Source organism: Morone saxatilis, unplaced genomic scaffold, assembly GCF_004916995.1.
Source record: "Morone saxatilis isolate NCDOM2014 unplaced genomic scaffold, NCSU_SB_2.0 Contig23, whole genome shotgun sequence".
Taxonomy (NCBI): Eukaryota; Metazoa; Chordata; class Actinopteri; family Moronidae; genus Morone; species Morone saxatilis.
In genome coordinates, this window is record NW_023339796.1 from 23257182 (window position 1) to 23275546 (window position 18365).

Genomic DNA, 18365 nt, shown 5'->3' on the forward strand with positions numbered 1-18365 from the left:
CTACCAGCTTTCCTTGTAATGTAGATTCATGTAAAGACAGAGGTAATGGTGGTTTGTTCTTCTCACGATTAAAACTTCAACATCCGAAAGCATGCAAACATACAAAGAAGTTGGCAAATAAAAATTATATATTTACTTAAATGTGCCTTCTGCCTCATCTCAACTTTCTCATTGGCTTTATGTGTTGTAAGTCGAGCTGGTTCTGTGAAAGGTGGTCCTCAACTAATTTCAGCTCCTCTAAAGCTAGATCTGTGTTCACCAGACATTTTTTCCACTAGGCTAAATCGAATCTTTTAGAGCTTGTGTCCATTATGATAATCAATTGTCAGCCGATTATAATGCATTGTTTCAATATTTTGTAACTGTGTTCTCACTTTTCCACAATCAAGCCAAGAAAAGGAACAACATGGCAGACTATTATGATAATTCTATTCTAACTCTGCTTGCTTTGACCTCAAAATTCTAAATCTATCATTCAGATCCAGTCGGCCCTATACGCACACTACACAAACTGCATAGGGCATAGTTCATTGAGAAGATGAATGAAACAACCGGTCATGAAAAGAGAAAAAACATGAGAGTGAATTGTGGGATCAGTTTGATAAATGTCAACAGGCAACAGTGTTTATAGCCTGCATATGCACGTGCACAAAATGAAACTCACGCACAGCAGCAACCTGTACTAGTCCTGACAATATATGGGCATAATGGCACTCCTCATAGCCACACATCTACTCTGTCAAGCATTCAACCCAGCCACAGTAGTATTCAAGGGTGTAACTATATAATAGACATTTGGGGGGTCCAAATGAGAGTTATTAAACAGATTTTTTTAAAGTGCATTTCCCATGATTCTATGATATTTATGAAAATGTGCACATTTAGAACGTAGTTTTGAGGACTACATTGACATTTCAGGTGCTTACTGTGTATTGTTTACTGACTTTAACAGACCTACCAACTAGAATTATACATCTTGCAGTAGGAGCCAATAGGATAGCTTCCAGTGGGGAAATATGATACAGTATTGCCGCTAGTGGCCTGAATAAAGTTGCTAAGAGAGTCTGAAAAGTCACCAAGCTGGCAACACTCAACGATTCTGGGTGCAACCAAGTCTCGTTCTCCAAATAAAGCGCTCAAAAAAAGAATAACATATTTCCTACCATATATTGATGGGGACAGATTGGTACTTTTTCTGTCTTGGTTGGGACATGTTTCCTGCAAAGAATGCATGGTTACGCCCTAGAGTATTTTATATTTGAAAATGTATACATTTATTATATATAATTTAATTAAAATGATCCAGTTTGAAGGGGCCTGATGTTGCTGTTTTGAGACTTAAAGCTGCAGCCAGAGCCTATAGGCTTATGTTTACATCATATAGCCAAAGATAATTGTATAATACTGTTAGAACTAGACTAATTACCAGGTAGCAGAGCCAAAACTCAGTGTTTAATTTTATCATATTTTAGATTTCACATTTTCTACAATTTCTTACTTATGTTAATGTTAATATTCACTTATCAGGGCGCCTGGTTAGCTCAGTCGGTAGAGCTGGCGACCCCTATACGGAGTTGCTTCAGCGGCCCGGGTTTGAATGTGACCTTTGCTGCGTGTTATCCCCTCTCTCTCTACCCACCTTTCCTGTCTCTCTATAGCTGTCTATCAATAAAGCCAATAAAAGGCCAAAAAAATAACTTTCAAAAAAATATTCACTTATCTTAAGATTCTATAGGAGGACTGTAGTGGGAACACTAAGGGGGTCAGGTGTGTCAGACAATGGCAAATGGTCACAGTCTGACACACCTGACACCCCAATGGCTTATGGGTCAGATAGGAGACCCTTTAGCATAATTTTATCAAGGGCCCCAGAGAAGTAAGAACTGGCTCTGGCCCTCGGCACAGAATTGCTGTGGAATCTATCTTTTACCTATTTTATTTTATTTCTTACTTTTTATTTGTGCCATACATTCCTTCACTTAGTAAAGTAAATATCTCCACATTGGCTTTGGTGAATGGCATCACATGTGAATTTCATAAAGTAGACATATGAATAAGAAAGAAGAATTAACAACAGACCATTGGAAAAACTAACAACGACAAAAATAAAATAATAAATAAATAAATAAACAAACAAACACAGACATAGCAACTTTATGTTTTAGATCCTTTTTCGACATGGCTCTTATCCATGGTTCCCATAGCCTATATCTATATAACCCTGTCCATTTTTGCTGCATTTCTGCCATAATAAACATCTCATCCACCGTTTGTTGCAGTTGTTTTATGTTTGGGGGTTACGGCTGCCACCATAAGATTGTAATAGTTTTTTTTAATCTTTGACCTATTTTCTACATAAAACAACAGCCAACGACGCCGTAGATAGATTGATAAATCGATATTTCAGTCTTGTCGTTGAGATTTACGAGGTTATCACGAATGCAGCATGAGCACTGGTGCTTCTCTCCTCTCATCCTTTTGTGTCTCCCGTCCAATCAGCGCTCAGATGCGGTTTGCTGGCTCCTCATTGGTCGGGAAGGAGGAAGATGCGACGGCCATGGAGAATGGACTGGGGACTTTTCAAACCATCCTGCTGATGTGATTGATGTTCTCAGCTGATTTGCAGACACTGACTCGTCGCGGTATGTAGTGAGAGCTGCGGGTCGTTACGCACCGGACGCCGCGCGGTTTCGCTGTGTTTCTCTTGTGTCTTGTTTGTTTTGTTGGATCGGTTGATGTGATGTGGGGCCTGTCGCGCTGCCTTGAAGTCACTCCCTAGAAATGTAGCTTGGGGTTACAACACTGGTAAAGCTGTCACTGCAGGTAAGAAAGGGCTTGATGGGACATAGACATAATAAATGGCGTCGGTAGTTGTTATGGGGATCTCATTTGGCTTGTGGTCCCGGTTTTATACCAGACTCTAGACTTGTGGGCCTATCTGTGGACGGCCTGCCTGATTTAGCATGAGAGACTTCAGCCTGTAAAGCTGAAAATGAATGAACAGCAGAACTGTTCATACTTGTGACATTAGAGTCATTCAGTTTGTAATAGTGGGTTAAAAAGAGTTAAAATGTAAAAATGTGCTCATATATATGCATATATATATATAGAGTACCATGTATCCTATAATAAATATAATAATATGTGTATGACATGTTTAATATCATAGGAACTTTCAAGCAACTTTATTGTCTTATCACCAGTTTCACACTGTTTAGAGAATACATCTGAAATTGGTTTGCACTCTGATAGATGGAGCTGGTGTGTTGAGATGAAGCCTCAGCTGCTCTTCTCGTAGGTATTGCTGTGTGGACGATGCACGAGCGATGTCTGATGTTGAGGCCACGTACGCAGACTTCATCGCCTCCGGCAGGACGGGACGCAGGAACGCCATGCACGACATCCTGCAGAGTCCCACCGACCCCGAGGGACGAGAGATGCCCCTCACCCTGTCTCTGTCCCAGCTGCACATCAACGCAGGAGGGGGAGGTAAACTGATGCACTGGACTACTTCACTTTAGCTCTCATGTTAATCATTTATGTGTTGTACAAGCAGCAGAGAGGGCGAGGTATCCAAGACTGCTTTCCACAAAAACGTCAAACTACCTCGTCTGAGAGTGGAAATTTACCATGAGGGTCATTGTGTGTTTCGCATTGTAATTTTAATCATAATGGTGTACTCTGAACCAAAATTGTGGTCCAATCACAGTCCAATCTCAATCTCCTTCTCCTCCTAAAAAAAATATTTATAGGCAAGTAGTTCATTAAGGAAAATGTTTCTGACATAAAAAAAGTTTTAAAAAGTTTAGTAAAAATATGCTCTCCAGTTTGCATCAACCATCATGTGGCCGTTTGCAAATTAGTGATCTACAGTAGCAATAAAGGCTTTTTTGCTTTCGTGTTAACAGATGCTTTACAGTACATGCTCCAAAGTAACAGTAACTTAACACTAAATCCACTTTTTTTAGCTATTAAATTACATATACAGTCACGGTTGGACCATCTACTAATCCTGGTCCAATTTTGTTGGGTTTATCACTTCCCCCTGTAATTCTGTCCACTTTGTCAGGATTCAGAATACATTCAGAATTTGAAATGGGTGCATGTTAAGTTGCTCTTTAACAGGCTTCCCAAGGCTGTAAATTCAGACTAGTTTTCCAGTCATGGAAACACCTGCAAATGGATTAAAATGAGCAAATATCCTAGAAACAATCAATATTGTCCTAGAAATGTTTGTATTTTAGCCCCTCAATCAGATTGCCTATGTAAACCTATGTGCATATTTTGTTTGAAACTGGACTTTTTGTTGGATAAACTGTATGACACTTCAAAGAGGGTTCATCAGACGCAACGTGAAACAGACTTTCAGTGATCTATTTGGTATCGATTGGTAGTCTATTTTTTCCAGAGCTGCGAGCATAATTCTCTATTCTTCTATCTACATACATACAGTTTATAAATGATTACACTGCATCTTGTTGCTGTGGTTAATAAATACATGCACAGTGATGTTAATTGTAAACAATTTAACTTTAATTTAACTAAAATAATATAAATTCTACTTCATTTGTGCTGTAACTTATGGGCTTTGGCCACATTAATGTAATCAATTTGCCTGAAACGGCAGCTTATGTGACCCTTTGTTAGCAATGCTGTCCTGTATCATCAAGAAAAAATCCTGGCAAATGTCCTGGAAAGGTCCTGCAAATTCATTTGATATGTCCTGTTAAAAAGAGCAGACCAAAAACAGAATATGAAAGTCTAAGCTGGCAGTGTTAGCTCCTACGCCAGATTTTCCTGAACAACAACTCTTTCACAGAGGAATTTTAGTCTTTTCTTGCACTTACATAATTCAGTCAAAACTTCAGGACGTGCAGGTTGGTAAATAATGATGGTCTTTTAGGTCTGATGAGAAAAATAGCACATTTAGAAAATCAGTTATCCTCTGAATTGCAGCATTGTTGTGAATTGCTTCCTGCAGGATGGCAAAAGGCATTGCTCAATATAACAAGACTGACAACACTTCCTAACTGAAAGCGAGCAAGCAAACTCTGGCGGACGGAGCGCGAAAAAAGTTGAAATGTTGAAGTCTATGTAGACTTCTTTGTGACTCTCTGATTTCCTTCTAAAGCTTTTTGAGGATATCCTTATAAAAAGGCTGCTGTAGATCAACCTCATAGGTTAGTCTCATCCTCATCATCTCTGGCAGAAAGCAAACTTCTCCTACGTGCCCGTGTTGACTGCTGACTAGGACTGCACAGCCAGACCTCCACACTTTGTTTTAGCAAGTCTGAGTGGAACAAGTGCGCAAAACTTTCCAAAACACGTTGCTCAGCTGTTCGCTGACGCACGGAGCAGATTAGGACATCTTGTTTGGCAAAAACTGAAACAATCAGATGTTTCCTCCTTTGCTTGTTTCCAGTTAGGAAGCTGCAGCTCTGTTAGTGTCTGTGTGAGCTAAATGCTAACATTGAGAAACATGCTCACAATGACTGAGTGCTTATATACAAATGTTTGGTAGGTAGCATGTTCACCATATTAGCATGCTAACATTTTCTAAGTAGTACTAATGACAAAGTACAGCTGAGTCTGATGGGAATGTCATTAGCTTTGCATATATTTGGTCATAAACCAAAGTATCTGGCACAATTCCATGGCAATCTATGTAATATTTCTTGAGATATTTCAGTGGTGGACCAATGGACCAATCAATAGACAGACATTGCCATCTCTAGAGCCACTCCACTTGCGAGGCTAAACGTTGAGGATGACTGGGACCCAGTAATATAGCCTAAAACATGCAAAAACACTGATATAATGCAAAATATGTATGTCCTGTAAATATACATTTTCCTCACCTTCCCCTTTTTTTCTGTAGATGGAGACGACACTGAGGACAGCCAGAGCTCCTCTTCCTCCTCAGCCCACAGGGGCGCTGAGCAGAGGAACAGCTAACCTTCCACACGCTCCTGCCAGTGGACAGAGAGTTGCAAGATGGATTCCAGCCGCCATCGTGATGAAACCGTTTATCCAAATTGGGCTGGTAGCCGGAGGGTAGCAACACCACTGTTGAGGTGCCTATAAACAGGCAACTGACCCCCAAAATCCACCGTAGAGGCGCTGTGCTGGGATGTGATCACACAGTGCTCTCATGTCCCTGTGGCCCTGCTGTGCACTAGAATAACAGACTGTTGGCAAGGGTGTATTTCAAAGTTGGGGTAAGTAGAGAGACACATTTGTAGCTCTTGTACAGCTGATTTTACTTTCAGTCGTAGTTACTAAACACACAGGCTGGAGGATTGGGATAAAAAGAGAAAATGGACAGAGATCCTATGTGAGTTTTGTAGTTGCGCAAGCAATTTGTAAGACCACTGAGACGTGCTGATATAATGCATCACAGTGGGAGTAGCATGTTTGTAGTGATGCTGATAGAGATTATATTGCCAGCTAATGGCTTGTGCTTCCTTGACAATACTGTAGATGGAATTTGACTACTCAGCTATAGTAGAGCTGGAAAACACCATGAGCAAAAACACTGGGGCTTGGTTAGTTTATCTGTTGAAAGGTGTGTTCACTGATTCTGTTGGACTAAATCCAGTCATATGCTGAATGTGAAACTGGCCTATACTGTAAAAAATAACCGCACTGGAATGGTGGTGTGACAGTGTTCTGTTGACACCAACAATACATAATAATACATTTACAGTGAGTATGGATGACATATTTCAATGGCTCGTTGGTTAAAAAAAATAAATGTTGATGATCTACTCTTTTAAAATGTTTATACTTTTGTTTTTTTACTTTTCTAATGATGCCATTATTATCACAACCTTCGAGGAGTAGTTTGAAATTTGGGGAAAATACGCTTATTTGCTTTATTGCTGAGAGTTAAATGAGAGGATTGATACCATTTTCATGTCTGCGTGCTAAATATGTAGTTGGAGTCATTAGAAGGTTAGCTTAGCTTAGGATAAAAAGTGGGAACAGGGAAACAGCTAGCCTGGCTCTGTCCAAATGTAACAAAATCTGCCTACCAGCTGCTCTAAGGCTCACTAATGAATATGTTATTTCTTGTTTGATAAATCTGTCCAAAAACTGAAATGTAGAAACTACAATTAGCCATTTTACAGGGGGTCATATGTTAAACTATTTCTCGTCTGGGACCAGTTGCCAGGCGGCCCTCGGACACTCCAGGAAGTTTTTGGTCTTTTCTGCAACACAGTTTTTGTATGGATTGAGCAAATGAGATATAACATGTTAATTATTGAGCCTTATTGAGCTTTATTGAGTTCTGGTAGGCAGATTTTGTTACCTTCGGACAGAGCCGTGGGCTAGCCCAGTTTTTTCCCGTTTCCGGTCTTTATGCTAAGCTAAGCTAAAATCTGTAAAGGTGTGATATCAAAGGGGCTTTTGATACCTCACGACCTTTGACCTGCGATCTACTATTTTTTTTAACTTTGTTGTTGTTTTGGTGTTTTAAAGAGTATTAATTAGCTCACAGATTAGCTAAGTGTGTTCCTACTTCCTCTCTATGTTCATTCGTGTACTTCCTGATTAACAACAACTAACAACTAACTTGTTTTGGGGTTTTTTTTGATACGAGGTGTGGATTTATTATGACTTATCTTAATAGATAAGCTAGTTAGCGAAGCTAAACGGCATCTGGCTCCATCTACACATTTAGCATACAGACGTGAGAGGGGTACCAATCTTCTTATCTAACTCAGCAGTAACGTAAACAGGTGTATTTCCCAAAATGTCAAAATATTCTTTAAATGTAGATATGCAATACTCAGTGGAGCTTCCAGTAAGTGTAATGTTTGTGTGAAAGTTTCTCGAATGTTGAGGCTGAACTACATTCCTGCTTTTTTGTGTAGTAACGGATACATCCCAAAATCATCATCCACAAAGACCACCACGCATGCACTGTACAAACTGTGTATTCTGTTATTTTATCCCCAGTATAATCTTACTGTAACACTGCAGCTTGACTGTGTCTCATTCTTATTCATACTGATGATAATAGGGCAACTATAGCTCTGTTTATAATACTCATTCAATCAGGTTTCCAAGTTGTAAACTGCCATGTGACTGTGTAGTGACTCACACCTGCTTCAACAACACTGTAAACCCAGCTGTTCATAATTCAGCATGTAGAAATATGGCAGGTGCATGATTCTGCTAAATGTGTAGGTGCTGGTCTGACTGTCTGTAAGCATATTTTCTACCCTGTGTGTCAAAACAAAATAAATAACTGATGACGGTAAAATGGAACATTTCTTATCTTGTTGTATTTCTGCCATTTGGCCAACAGGTAGCACTGTGGGAGAATTTATAAAACTAAACACCTAAACATGCATGACATTTAAACTGTCGTAAATACTAAACTGTATAAATGTTTAACACACATGCAACCATTATTAACAATGTCAAAATTAAGTATTTGATGAAAACAAATTCTGTTAGTTCATGTTTTTTAGACATATTGTAAAACTATACTAAAAATATTCTTCTTTAACATTAACAAATGTTAATACTTTATATACAGAAGTGTTTCTGTATATAAAGACGTAAAGGACCATCTGTCTGCTGTCTCCCAGTGTGTGTGTGTGTGTGTGTGTGTGTGTGTGTGTGTCTGTGTGTGGTGCTGATTATGCAAATAATCATTAGACAATTGTACCAGGAAGTTTCAGTAAGAAAGAAAAATCCCCTGACTGGTTTCTCTGAAGTTCCTCATTCTGGTGGCTGAGAGTAACAGTCCTGTCTGTCGACCGGCTGGCCCACTTGCCAAATACAGCCAGTCTGTCAGTCCGCCAATCTGATGAAAAACACAGAGAAGAAAGCTGAGGACTAAAAACTGTTTCCTTATCCAGGGATATACTCACTCAGAGAGGTAAGCACAAATGCATGCTATGTGTGAATGACACCAATCAGAGATGTGCATCAGGTGAGTCTGTTCTTACTCACTCACACACAACAGAAGGGTTAACTGAGTATAATGTGTAGGTAAAGGTACATTTTGACTGACTAGACTGGAAATTATTGGCTTATCTGTGATTTTTTAATGTCACAATCCATTTCAGAAAGTTACTTTGAATATAATTTTTTTTTTAATGTTTTAGCTATTGTTGGATTTTCCTCAAACCTCACTATGGATGATTTTATGGAACTTCAAGTATGGTTTTGTCATAGTTTTGACAAACACCTCTTATTAAAAGAATATTTAGTAAATTGTAAGAAACCACCAGTTAAACTTTAATTGGTGTAGGTCTTAGGTGGCTATGCAGTATTTGTCCTTATTTGCATTAGTTGCAGTGAAATTCTGCAGTGGTTCATCTCCTCTCTTAATCTTTCATTTCTTTACCACTCCCGTCTTTGGCTAAGTCCATTGTTTAAGGAGGAAGTTTCTATAGTGGTCATGGCATAGCCCAGAGAGTGTGTGTGTGCGTCGGCTCCTAATCTGTTCAGATCCTTGGTTTCCGGCTGTTTGCTGACTGTCAAGTTAAAAATATAACAGAGGCACTGAACCAATGAAACACATAAGCAATAACAAACTGCCAAACTGTTGGCTACAAAACTTTTTTATGCACCTAACCCCAGCACCCATACTGATATTTCCATTTAAACATTGGTGGTGATGGTGTTTGAACCTTTTTTTTTTTTTTAACCTAATTGTTGTCCAAACAGTGAGATCCATTTCAGCCCCTGACCTAAATCTGACACCCGAATATCTTTGAGGACAGTAACCACTTTTGTTTGCATGCCTCAAAACTCTATTATGTTATATGATATGCTGCTATTAGAGATTTTAATGCTTTTTGTAAACCGTAAAACCTGACAACATATATTAATAAAAGAAGAAGAAGTTCACATAAATTAATCCTCCAAACAAAACTGGACTCACTCACTTGAATTAAACAGAAAAATGAATAGTTGTTTTGAGTGCATTTAAATGTGTGCAGTATTGGTGATATATTTCCACTGACTCATTTTCTTGAAGTTGACTTTATATCATTTCAAAAGTGTAAGCATTATAAAGATGTATAGCTTCATTTTTTGATAATCATTTAATTATAAATTGTTTTTATTGTATGTCAGCTGTTTTGACAGGTAATGTAATAAGTTGCCTTAGTGGATGAAAACTTAAGTAAAACTTGTTGGTAACATTTGTATAAAGACGATGCATTTAAGTTACTTTATTCAGATAAATTATGTTCACACATTTTAAATAAGTTTGGAAAAAGGCTGCATATGAGTGTAACTACAATTAACTTCATTTACCTGAGTTACCTTAATAATAAATACTTGAGTTACTCATAATCTCAAAATCAAATCAAAACTTGAAATCAAATCAAAAATGTTGTCATGCTTAAATTGAGTTAATAAAGTAAAACGGTTTGATGCTGTTGAACCAACTCATCAGGTTTTACAGTATATTGAATGTAGGTGGCTAGTTTTTAGCCAGGCTAATGGTGTGGCTCTAGGTATAGCAATGTCAGTCAGTCCACCAATTTGGTCTGGACTGAAGTATCTCAACAAACATTCACGTTGACATTCATTTCAAAGTTTTCACTTAACAACAACTAAATGGATTGGCACAAAATGATGTAGGCCTACATACATTCATGGTTCCCAGTCGATGAATCCTTACGACTTTGGTGATCCCCTGACCTTTACACTGTAGAGTCCAATGAGGTTTACATTTGAGTGAAATGTCAACAGCTTTGGATAGATTGCAATGAAAGTTGGTACACACATTCATGTCCCCCTTTGGGATGCATTGTAATAACTCTGGGAATCCCATCGTTTCATCTAGTGCCATCATCAGGTCCAAATGTCATTTGTCCAATCCTTTGGTTTATGATTAAAAACCTGAAAAACTAGTAACATTCAACTTGTGTTTACTGCTCATTAGCAACTGTTAGCATGCTAAAAGCCAAAAGCGTTATGTCTGCTAAACATTAGCAGCTTAGCTTTGTCATTGTGAGTGTGTTAGCATGCTGACTAATCTAAGATGGGGGATATGGTAATCATTATAGCTGCTAACATCAGTATCTCAGCTTTGTCAGAGAGAAAATGTTGCCATGCTAGCGTTAGCATTAGGGTCAAAGTGCAGCCTCAGAGAGCTGCTTGTATGGCTGAAGAGTCTTTGTTTGTCTTCCCTACCCTTGTTAAAGATTCATGTCATATTAAGTCCAGTCCAGTCCAGTTCTTCATTACTACACTTGCTTTTGCAACCTGAATCTCACGGAGGACCTCATTGTTTAGCATGCTATTACTCAAACATATATTACAAACTTAATTTCCTTGGGGATAAAAGTACTGATCTTTATGATTTTACTATGGATTGTTTATGGTTGGTTTTTCTTCATAGGTAATTCCTCTTGACCTATGACATGTGACCTACTTTGTTTTCTGACTTGCCAGACACAGCATTTAGTTTACGAGTCATTGTCCCCTTAACGTTCTAGTTGTTCTGCTGTTTTAAAGAGCATCCACTGGCCCGCAGGACAAGCTCAGGCTGTTCCTCTTGTCTGTTTGTGTCGTTCAAGCATGCACTTTAGTTTCCTGTTTTATAAAACAGGTGTTGCATTATAACCAACATGTACTTCTGCTACAGTGATGGCTCAGTTTCCCTGCATTGTATCAATACAGTTATTAGTCTGTCTACAGTCTTATCTAATATAATCTTAATATTGCATTAAGCGATTAACAATGAGGAAGGAAATATTAAGTATTTAATCAACAGTATACTAATAAACCTGAACTGGCAACATAGTTAAATATTCTCTAACGGGTCCAAAGTTTAAATAAATATGCCAGGTTTCACCAGGGAAGAAAACACATCCAACAGAAGCTGTGATGGATGTTTATGAGTCTGCACTGTTGAGAGCAGCCTTATCACATTTCATTATAGCATAAGGACACTCACATGATCCCAGTAAATGTACCACAAAATTTCTTTATAAATTATAAAAATGTATTTATAACTATGCAACCTAGCAAGGTGTATGTGTCGGTGTGTGTTTCCCTTAAACTTAAACAGCAGGTGACTTTGGGATGTGTACTAACGACTGTTCTGTTTTTCTTTTTTATGCTTTTTTAAAATGACTGCGCACAGCTGAGAGTATAACGTGTATAAAGTGCCAGAAGGTGTCAATGAAAAGAATTCCAAGCACCCACATGCTGTGAAGCTGCCAGTGTGGCTTAAAAAACAGAAGCCATAAACCATCCATTGTTAAAAGGCTACTATACACTATCACAGAGCTTCACAACATTTTGCATGAAATACACCTCATTCACACACACATCATATACTACTACTACTACTGCTGCTACTACACTCTAATCATCGAGGTTATCTAGGTCGTGTTCATTTGGTCTTTTTCTTTAGTGGCTCTTTACAGCTTCCCTTGTCACACAGGAATCTCTTGAGGTTTAAGTGTAAATGTTATGGTGTGTCAGTGTTTGTGGGCTTCCTGCTGGTAAGCAGAAAACAGACCATCCCAAAGCCACAAGAATAAAAGACATTACAGAAAACTGCAGCAATAAATCTTCTATTACACTGAATGGACTGGGATAGGATGCATACAGCAGACCAGAGCACTGTGAAGTAGCACTAATAATACTACAGTTTGATAACTACTGTTTCTTATGGATTAAATATTTGAGGACAGATTATATTGACTATATTGTGCGTACACTGGTCAACCTTTAGGCCGCACATTAGGGTTTAGGTTTTTTCACACCTGCTGCTGCTTGTTAGTTTCTAAGAATATGGGCATTTCCTGAACATGCCACTGGTTTGGTTCTGTGTAATTTTTCCATGCAACAGCTGAAAGGTCACAGGTGTTTGGTACCAGATATTTTAAATGTTTGTTTCATCAGCTCTATGGTAAATGAGTCACCATCCAGTTCTCTCTTCCTTTTTCTCACTTCCTCATGCAGGCAGGATGGGCTGTATGAAGTCCACGCTGAGCGAAGGTCTGAGCGGAGTTGTGGAGGGGAAGATGAGCCAGCAGCCTGTACGTACTGAGCAAACGCACTATGTCAGAGACCCCACCTCCAATACAAAAAACAACATAGTAAGTAGTCAGACAGCTGCACTGAGCAAAACCAGAATTTCAGTAATAGACAATAAGACACATTTCTGCTCTCTGAGATAACTTATGTAAAGTGTTGTGGGGCTGATCTCAGCACACACTGAAAATCAATGAAAAGTATAAAACAGCATTAAAACATGCATTTCGGGTTTTAAATGTGCCTTGGTGAATTAAAGATTGAACAAAGGGAATAGTAAAAATGGAAATACCCATAATCTGTGGACAATTTCAATTCTTCTCAACAGAGTATTTTATAATTCAGGTACACCCTTTGCTATTTATAGGGAAATAGTTACTCAGATACAGAACTTCCCTTTCTCACACAATGACGTCTTTCGGGAAATAAAAAGATTGTGAAAGACTCTAGTCTACATAACTATGTCAGTTAAAATAATGGAAGAGATAGATAGATAGATAGATAGATAGATAGATAGATTAGAATAGATAGATAGATAGATAGATAGGATAGATGATAGATAGATAGATAGATAGATAGATAGATAGTAGAATACTATAACTATTGTGTTAGGTTATTGTTCTCTCTGTTATCATATAACCTTTACATTGTTTCTAATAGAAAACTCTTGTTCTGCAGTTGCAGAATACCTCCCTGTTACCCGGTCAGGTGTTCCAAAAGCTGGAAGGTATGCAACATTCTTTCCTTCATGATGTTTGTTTCATTCTCTCTTAGGCCTACTTACTTTGTGTTGTACTGGTATAAAAACACATTTTCCATTAGTAAAAGAAAAGCCAGGAAAGCTAAGTGAGTGCTATTCCAGAAGTAGTCTACCCTTGTTTGGACTATATGTTTAACATTTCTACAAACACGTTACTACAGTTTATGACACCAGTGATGAAATTAAAATTAGGTCTGAAGCCTGCATGAGGTAGCTATCTAGGTCACTGGCCTTGCTAGCTGGGTATTTAGTTGTCATTGTAGTATTATTTAGGGGTTTCCTGTCAAGAGTTTTCTTAGTACTGTACACACATGCCCATATGTACAATGGAAGTGGCCCCTGTTATAATTTCTGCTCTCCATTCTGCATGTGAAGTAGCCTAATCTCTTCCCATCTTCCACATGCAGCAGTCTGAGTTTGCCAAATTAAGTGTGTATCTAAAGTCATTTTAGAAAATTCTCTCTTTGTGTCACTATTCTACCGTCAAGGGCTCAGCGAAACACTGTACAAAGGCCCACTTAAACTGGCCAATCCAGGACTGCTAAAGCCTCATGTTAGCTTGTGTCTGAATTTTAGAATGCAGCGATCAACTCATTGAATACGGGCTACATATAGACATGTGATGGACTTCAACATTTATGAACTTTTAATGTTACCACATTGTTAAATGCTACTAAATATCCAGTTAGTAAAGCTAGTGACCAAGCTAAACTACATATGCCAGACTAATGTTAGCTTAATGCAAACCATCACTAGCATGTTGGTCATGAATGCTGAGCTTTCTGTGTCTGATGTTTCTGAATGATGCACAGACTGTAGGATAAATAGGCCATGGGCCTGTTTGTTATGTTGTACAGTATTTAACATATCAATATGTTTTTCTGTTTCCCCAATTAGAGCAAAAGGGGGTTGGTAAAACAATGGTCAGCCTTTACCCGTATGAAGCTGTGCATCCCGACGACTTAGGATTCAAGAAGGGGGAGAAGATGAAGATCTTAGAGGAGTGAGTGATACCATCTGATATTGATGGTAGCCTGATTCAACTTCAGGATATGTTATTAATCATTTATATACTACTGCAGCATGACAGCAAGAACCAAAGATGAACGCTTACACAAGCAACGAAATGGAGCACCGTTTTAACTGCAGTCGAGTACAGTTCACCGTAAACCCTTCAACCCGGATAGACCCACTGGTCCACCCGTCTTTACAGACTCTTGCGTCACCAAAAGCTGTTCAAACTCACAAAACATACTTTAGATTCTGGTGAATGTCCTAAAGTTTCAAGTGATGTTAAAATATTTCAGGCTGAATTTGCAGAAGCACTCATAAAATGATGCTTAAGACACAAGACAGGTTTTGATTTGATGAAGTGGTGCATCCATTAAAAAACATACTTCCTCTTATTGTAAGCTTCACAGAATGACAATGAAGCATTGAAACAAGCTTATGAATGGTATGTAAGAAAATCATTTTCTTCTACTTTAAAGCCATTTAAAGGTTATAATTTTAGACCATCTCAGACTGAAACAAATAGAAGCTACGGCCCACCAGACCAGTAATTTTACCTTGCAGATAATCGGAAAACACACTTTAAACTGGACAGAAACAAAATAATATCATCTTTGTAGTCTTTCCCCTGTTCCAACAATCACCAATGCTGGTTTGGTCAAAATAAACCCTTAATTCGCAAGGATGTGAAAATATTCTCAAAACAAGCTACTCAGGATGCCATTCTTCTATCTTTACACAGAAAATAGTTGTTTGCTGCTATATTAATGTTCTAAATTTTGTATGACCTTTTGGTCTAGCATTTCAAGAGGAGGTTTTACAGATGTTACTCTGTAAACACTGACAAAGATATACAATAAGTGTGCTAAAATAAAAATATTTCCTGCAGGCATGGGGAGTGGTGGAAAGCAAGGTCACTGACAACCAACAAAGAAGGATTCATCCCATCCAATTATGTTGCCCAAGCTGACACCATGGAAACAGAAGAGTGAGTAGCTGCATCTCAATAAATTACTCAGTAAACTGCTTTTGATTTGTTTTCTGAAAAAGGTTTGATGTTTGATTTGACAAACATTTGGTTTCATGCTACAATTTACATCACAATGTATACTGTAGAAAAAGACTTCATCTACATGAATTACAGAGTGTGTACTATTGATTCTTTATTAACTTCTCATATTTAATCTACACTCACAAAGGATGATTTTCATGAATATTTAAAATATGTCCATTTTGTTTATTCAGTGCATTTCCTGTTCATTGCAGGTGGTTTTTCAAGGACATCACGAGAAAGGATGCAGAGAGGCAGCTGTTGGCTCCTGCTAACAAACCAGGCTCTTATCTTATCAGGGAAAGTGAAACATCAAAAGGTATGGAAATCACAATAGCCCCGAGAGACAGAGGCACATTCACAAACATTCTCCGCTTTCACTATATGGAATCGCTAGTCATTTTCTTTCACTTGATGGTTCTTCCAAAGGAAGCTACTCATTGTCCATCAGAGACGTAGACTCTCAGGGGACAGATTCAGTCAAACACTATAAGATCAGGATGATGGATAATGGCGGCTTCTACATCTCTCCTAAAATCTCCTTCAGTGACATCAGCGCCATGATCAAACATTACCACAGTGAGTATGGCTGGGATGAATGAATGGTGCTTGATATCCTTTATTCAAACAAATGTCCCCCTACTCCTCCAATATGCTTGGTATTCTTTGTTGATTTTGTTATTAGTTGTCTAAAGACCTTTACTTAGAAATGTAGACTTCATGGCTAATGTTTTCTTCCTAAAATTAGAATTATTTGAATATGCCAATTATGCATTACCACAAAATATTGAACACTAAAGTAAGGATGCTGTGGTTCTCAGTGTTTGTTTGTTTGTATCTTCCAGACAAAGCGGATGGCCTGTGTCGCAAACTGGACCGTTCCTGTGTAAAACCCAAAGCTCAGAAGCCGTGGGATAAAGACGCCTGGGAGATTTCCAAAGATTCTATTAAGATGGTGAAGAAACTCGGAGCTGGTCAGTTTGGAGAAGTCTGGATGGGTGAGTAAGGATAGAAATGTAGCCTTAATTCAACCAGTAACATTGACTAGGAACAGCTTCTTCTGCCCAAGAGTGGATAGAGGGGTTGGTCTCAGTTAGGACATGTGACTAAAGACAGCACACTGGCCCCTCAGGTTAGGGGGTTGGGCATGGTAATAATAACACCACAACGTGATAATAACACCCCGACAATGTGTTAATAACACCACCTTTTTTAACAAAAAAAAGGCTGCTGTGTGACATTTATCACAACCTCATTAACGTAGTACAGTTTTTCAGCATTATAACAGGTACATAAATCGAAAAGCCACTGTCATTTAAGTGTCTGCACATGTAAGGGATTAGTAAACGGTAAATGGACTGTACTCATATATGCACAGCATATATGACACATTTTGTGTCATATATCATGTCATTATAATGACTTACAGAATCATTTTTTTTTTCCAAAGCAGAAATGGGCTTCCATACAGTTGAGTGCATCTCTAAACATTTTTGAATCACTATGTTTCTTTTTTTAATTTAAAAAAATGTGAGGAAAGAAAAGGTGTATTTATTTTTTATATTCATGACTCAATTTCAATACTTTTTTCAATGTTATGGTTTATTAACTTATATAACCTTTTAGCTTAGGTTGTACAGATTTTAGGGATATGAAACATTTCAGGATACTCAAAGAAATTACATCACAATAAGCAAAACTATGTAGAAAAATGTAGGCACTGCCAGACCATTTCTATTGCAAAGGGCTTGTTGTTCAAATGGTTACACATTACGAGAGCCTCTGGGTACTCTGGTTACCTCTGGCCAAGTATATTTTACAAGTCCATTTCCACTTACTTTACTCTAAGACACCAATATGATTACCAAGAAGACAATCTGTGTGTAAGTCTACATTTCACATTGTATCTAATTTCACAGACATTTCTGACACCAAAAAACAGGAAGAGGAATTGAGCTTTTCCTTTTAAAATGTCTCATAGTCTAGGTGGTTAAACAAATGAAATGATGATGTATGAATTACATTTACCCATTTTAGTAATGCAAAACCTTCTACTGAAGAGGCAATCCTAATTTTTACGATTACAATTATCTTTGGTGCGAGAAAGAAGCTTCCACACAGTTACACCATACCCTCCCTAATGCATTTATATTAGCAGCTTTAAGATTACTGCAAATACCTTGACTGGACTAAAGGGGAATGTGTCTTGTTCACTTGTGCAGGTTGGAGGATTTCCAATTCCATTCTTGTATTTACTTTAAATTCAGAATTGAACAGTACGTGGAAGTTCCATTTCCCCCTAATTAAAACAAAAATGACTTCCTTCTTTTGTTACCCTTTAGGTGTATTACATAGTTTTAGGTCAGAACTGACTGCTGTTGTGTAAAACATACTCAGATGTTTCCATGCATGGCCCGGGAAGATCGGCGTTGTCAGTTTTATCATCTATGTAGGAAATGTGTGAGTCTGATAGGAGATTTGCATCAGACATTTGGGAGTGGTGATGACACACACACACACACA

General features: G+C 38.2%; 2 protein-coding genes across 4 annotated transcripts in view; both read left to right on the top strand.

The window, feature by feature from the left end:
- Positions 1 to 2547: 2547 nt before the first annotated feature.
- Positions 2548 to 8256, top strand: LOC118334306 (cAMP-dependent protein kinase inhibitor alpha-like). 2 transcript variants are annotated; one of them, XM_035670154.1, is made up of 3 exons: positions 2548 to 2823; positions 3299 to 3489; positions 5879 to 8256. In XM_035670154.1, exons 2-3 carry the CDS (start codon positions 3327 to 3329, stop codon positions 5953 to 5955), a joined length of 240 nt encoding a protein of 79 aa, XP_035526047.1. In that variant the 5' UTR covers positions 2548 to 2823; positions 3299 to 3326; the 3' UTR covers positions 5956 to 8256. The 2 variants fall into 2 exon arrangements, with proteins under 2 accessions (XP_035526047.1, XP_035526048.1); XM_035670155.1 differs by having other exon boundaries at positions 2548 to 2642.
- A 469-nt stretch (positions 8257 to 8725) lies between these two features.
- The window catches only part of lyn (LYN proto-oncogene, Src family tyrosine kinase), a 17423-nt gene continuing 7783 nt past the window's right edge, over positions 8726 to 18365 (top strand). Inside the window, exons 1-8 of one of the 2 annotated variants that reach the window (XM_035671310.1) lie at positions 8726 to 8893; positions 12949 to 13085; positions 13699 to 13747; positions 14678 to 14783; positions 15681 to 15779; positions 16058 to 16161; positions 16272 to 16421; positions 16688 to 16840. In XM_035671310.1, the coding sequence (XP_035527203.1) occupies positions 12954 to 13085; positions 13699 to 13747; positions 14678 to 14783; positions 15681 to 15779; positions 16058 to 16161; positions 16272 to 16421; positions 16688 to 16840 (793 nt within the window). In that variant the 5' untranslated portion in view covers positions 8726 to 8893; positions 12949 to 12953. The remainder of the gene's footprint in view (positions 8894 to 12948; positions 13086 to 13698; positions 13748 to 14677; positions 14784 to 15680; positions 15780 to 16057; positions 16162 to 16271; positions 16422 to 16687; positions 16841 to 18365) is intronic. The other variant, XM_035671311.1, reaches the window with a different exon arrangement.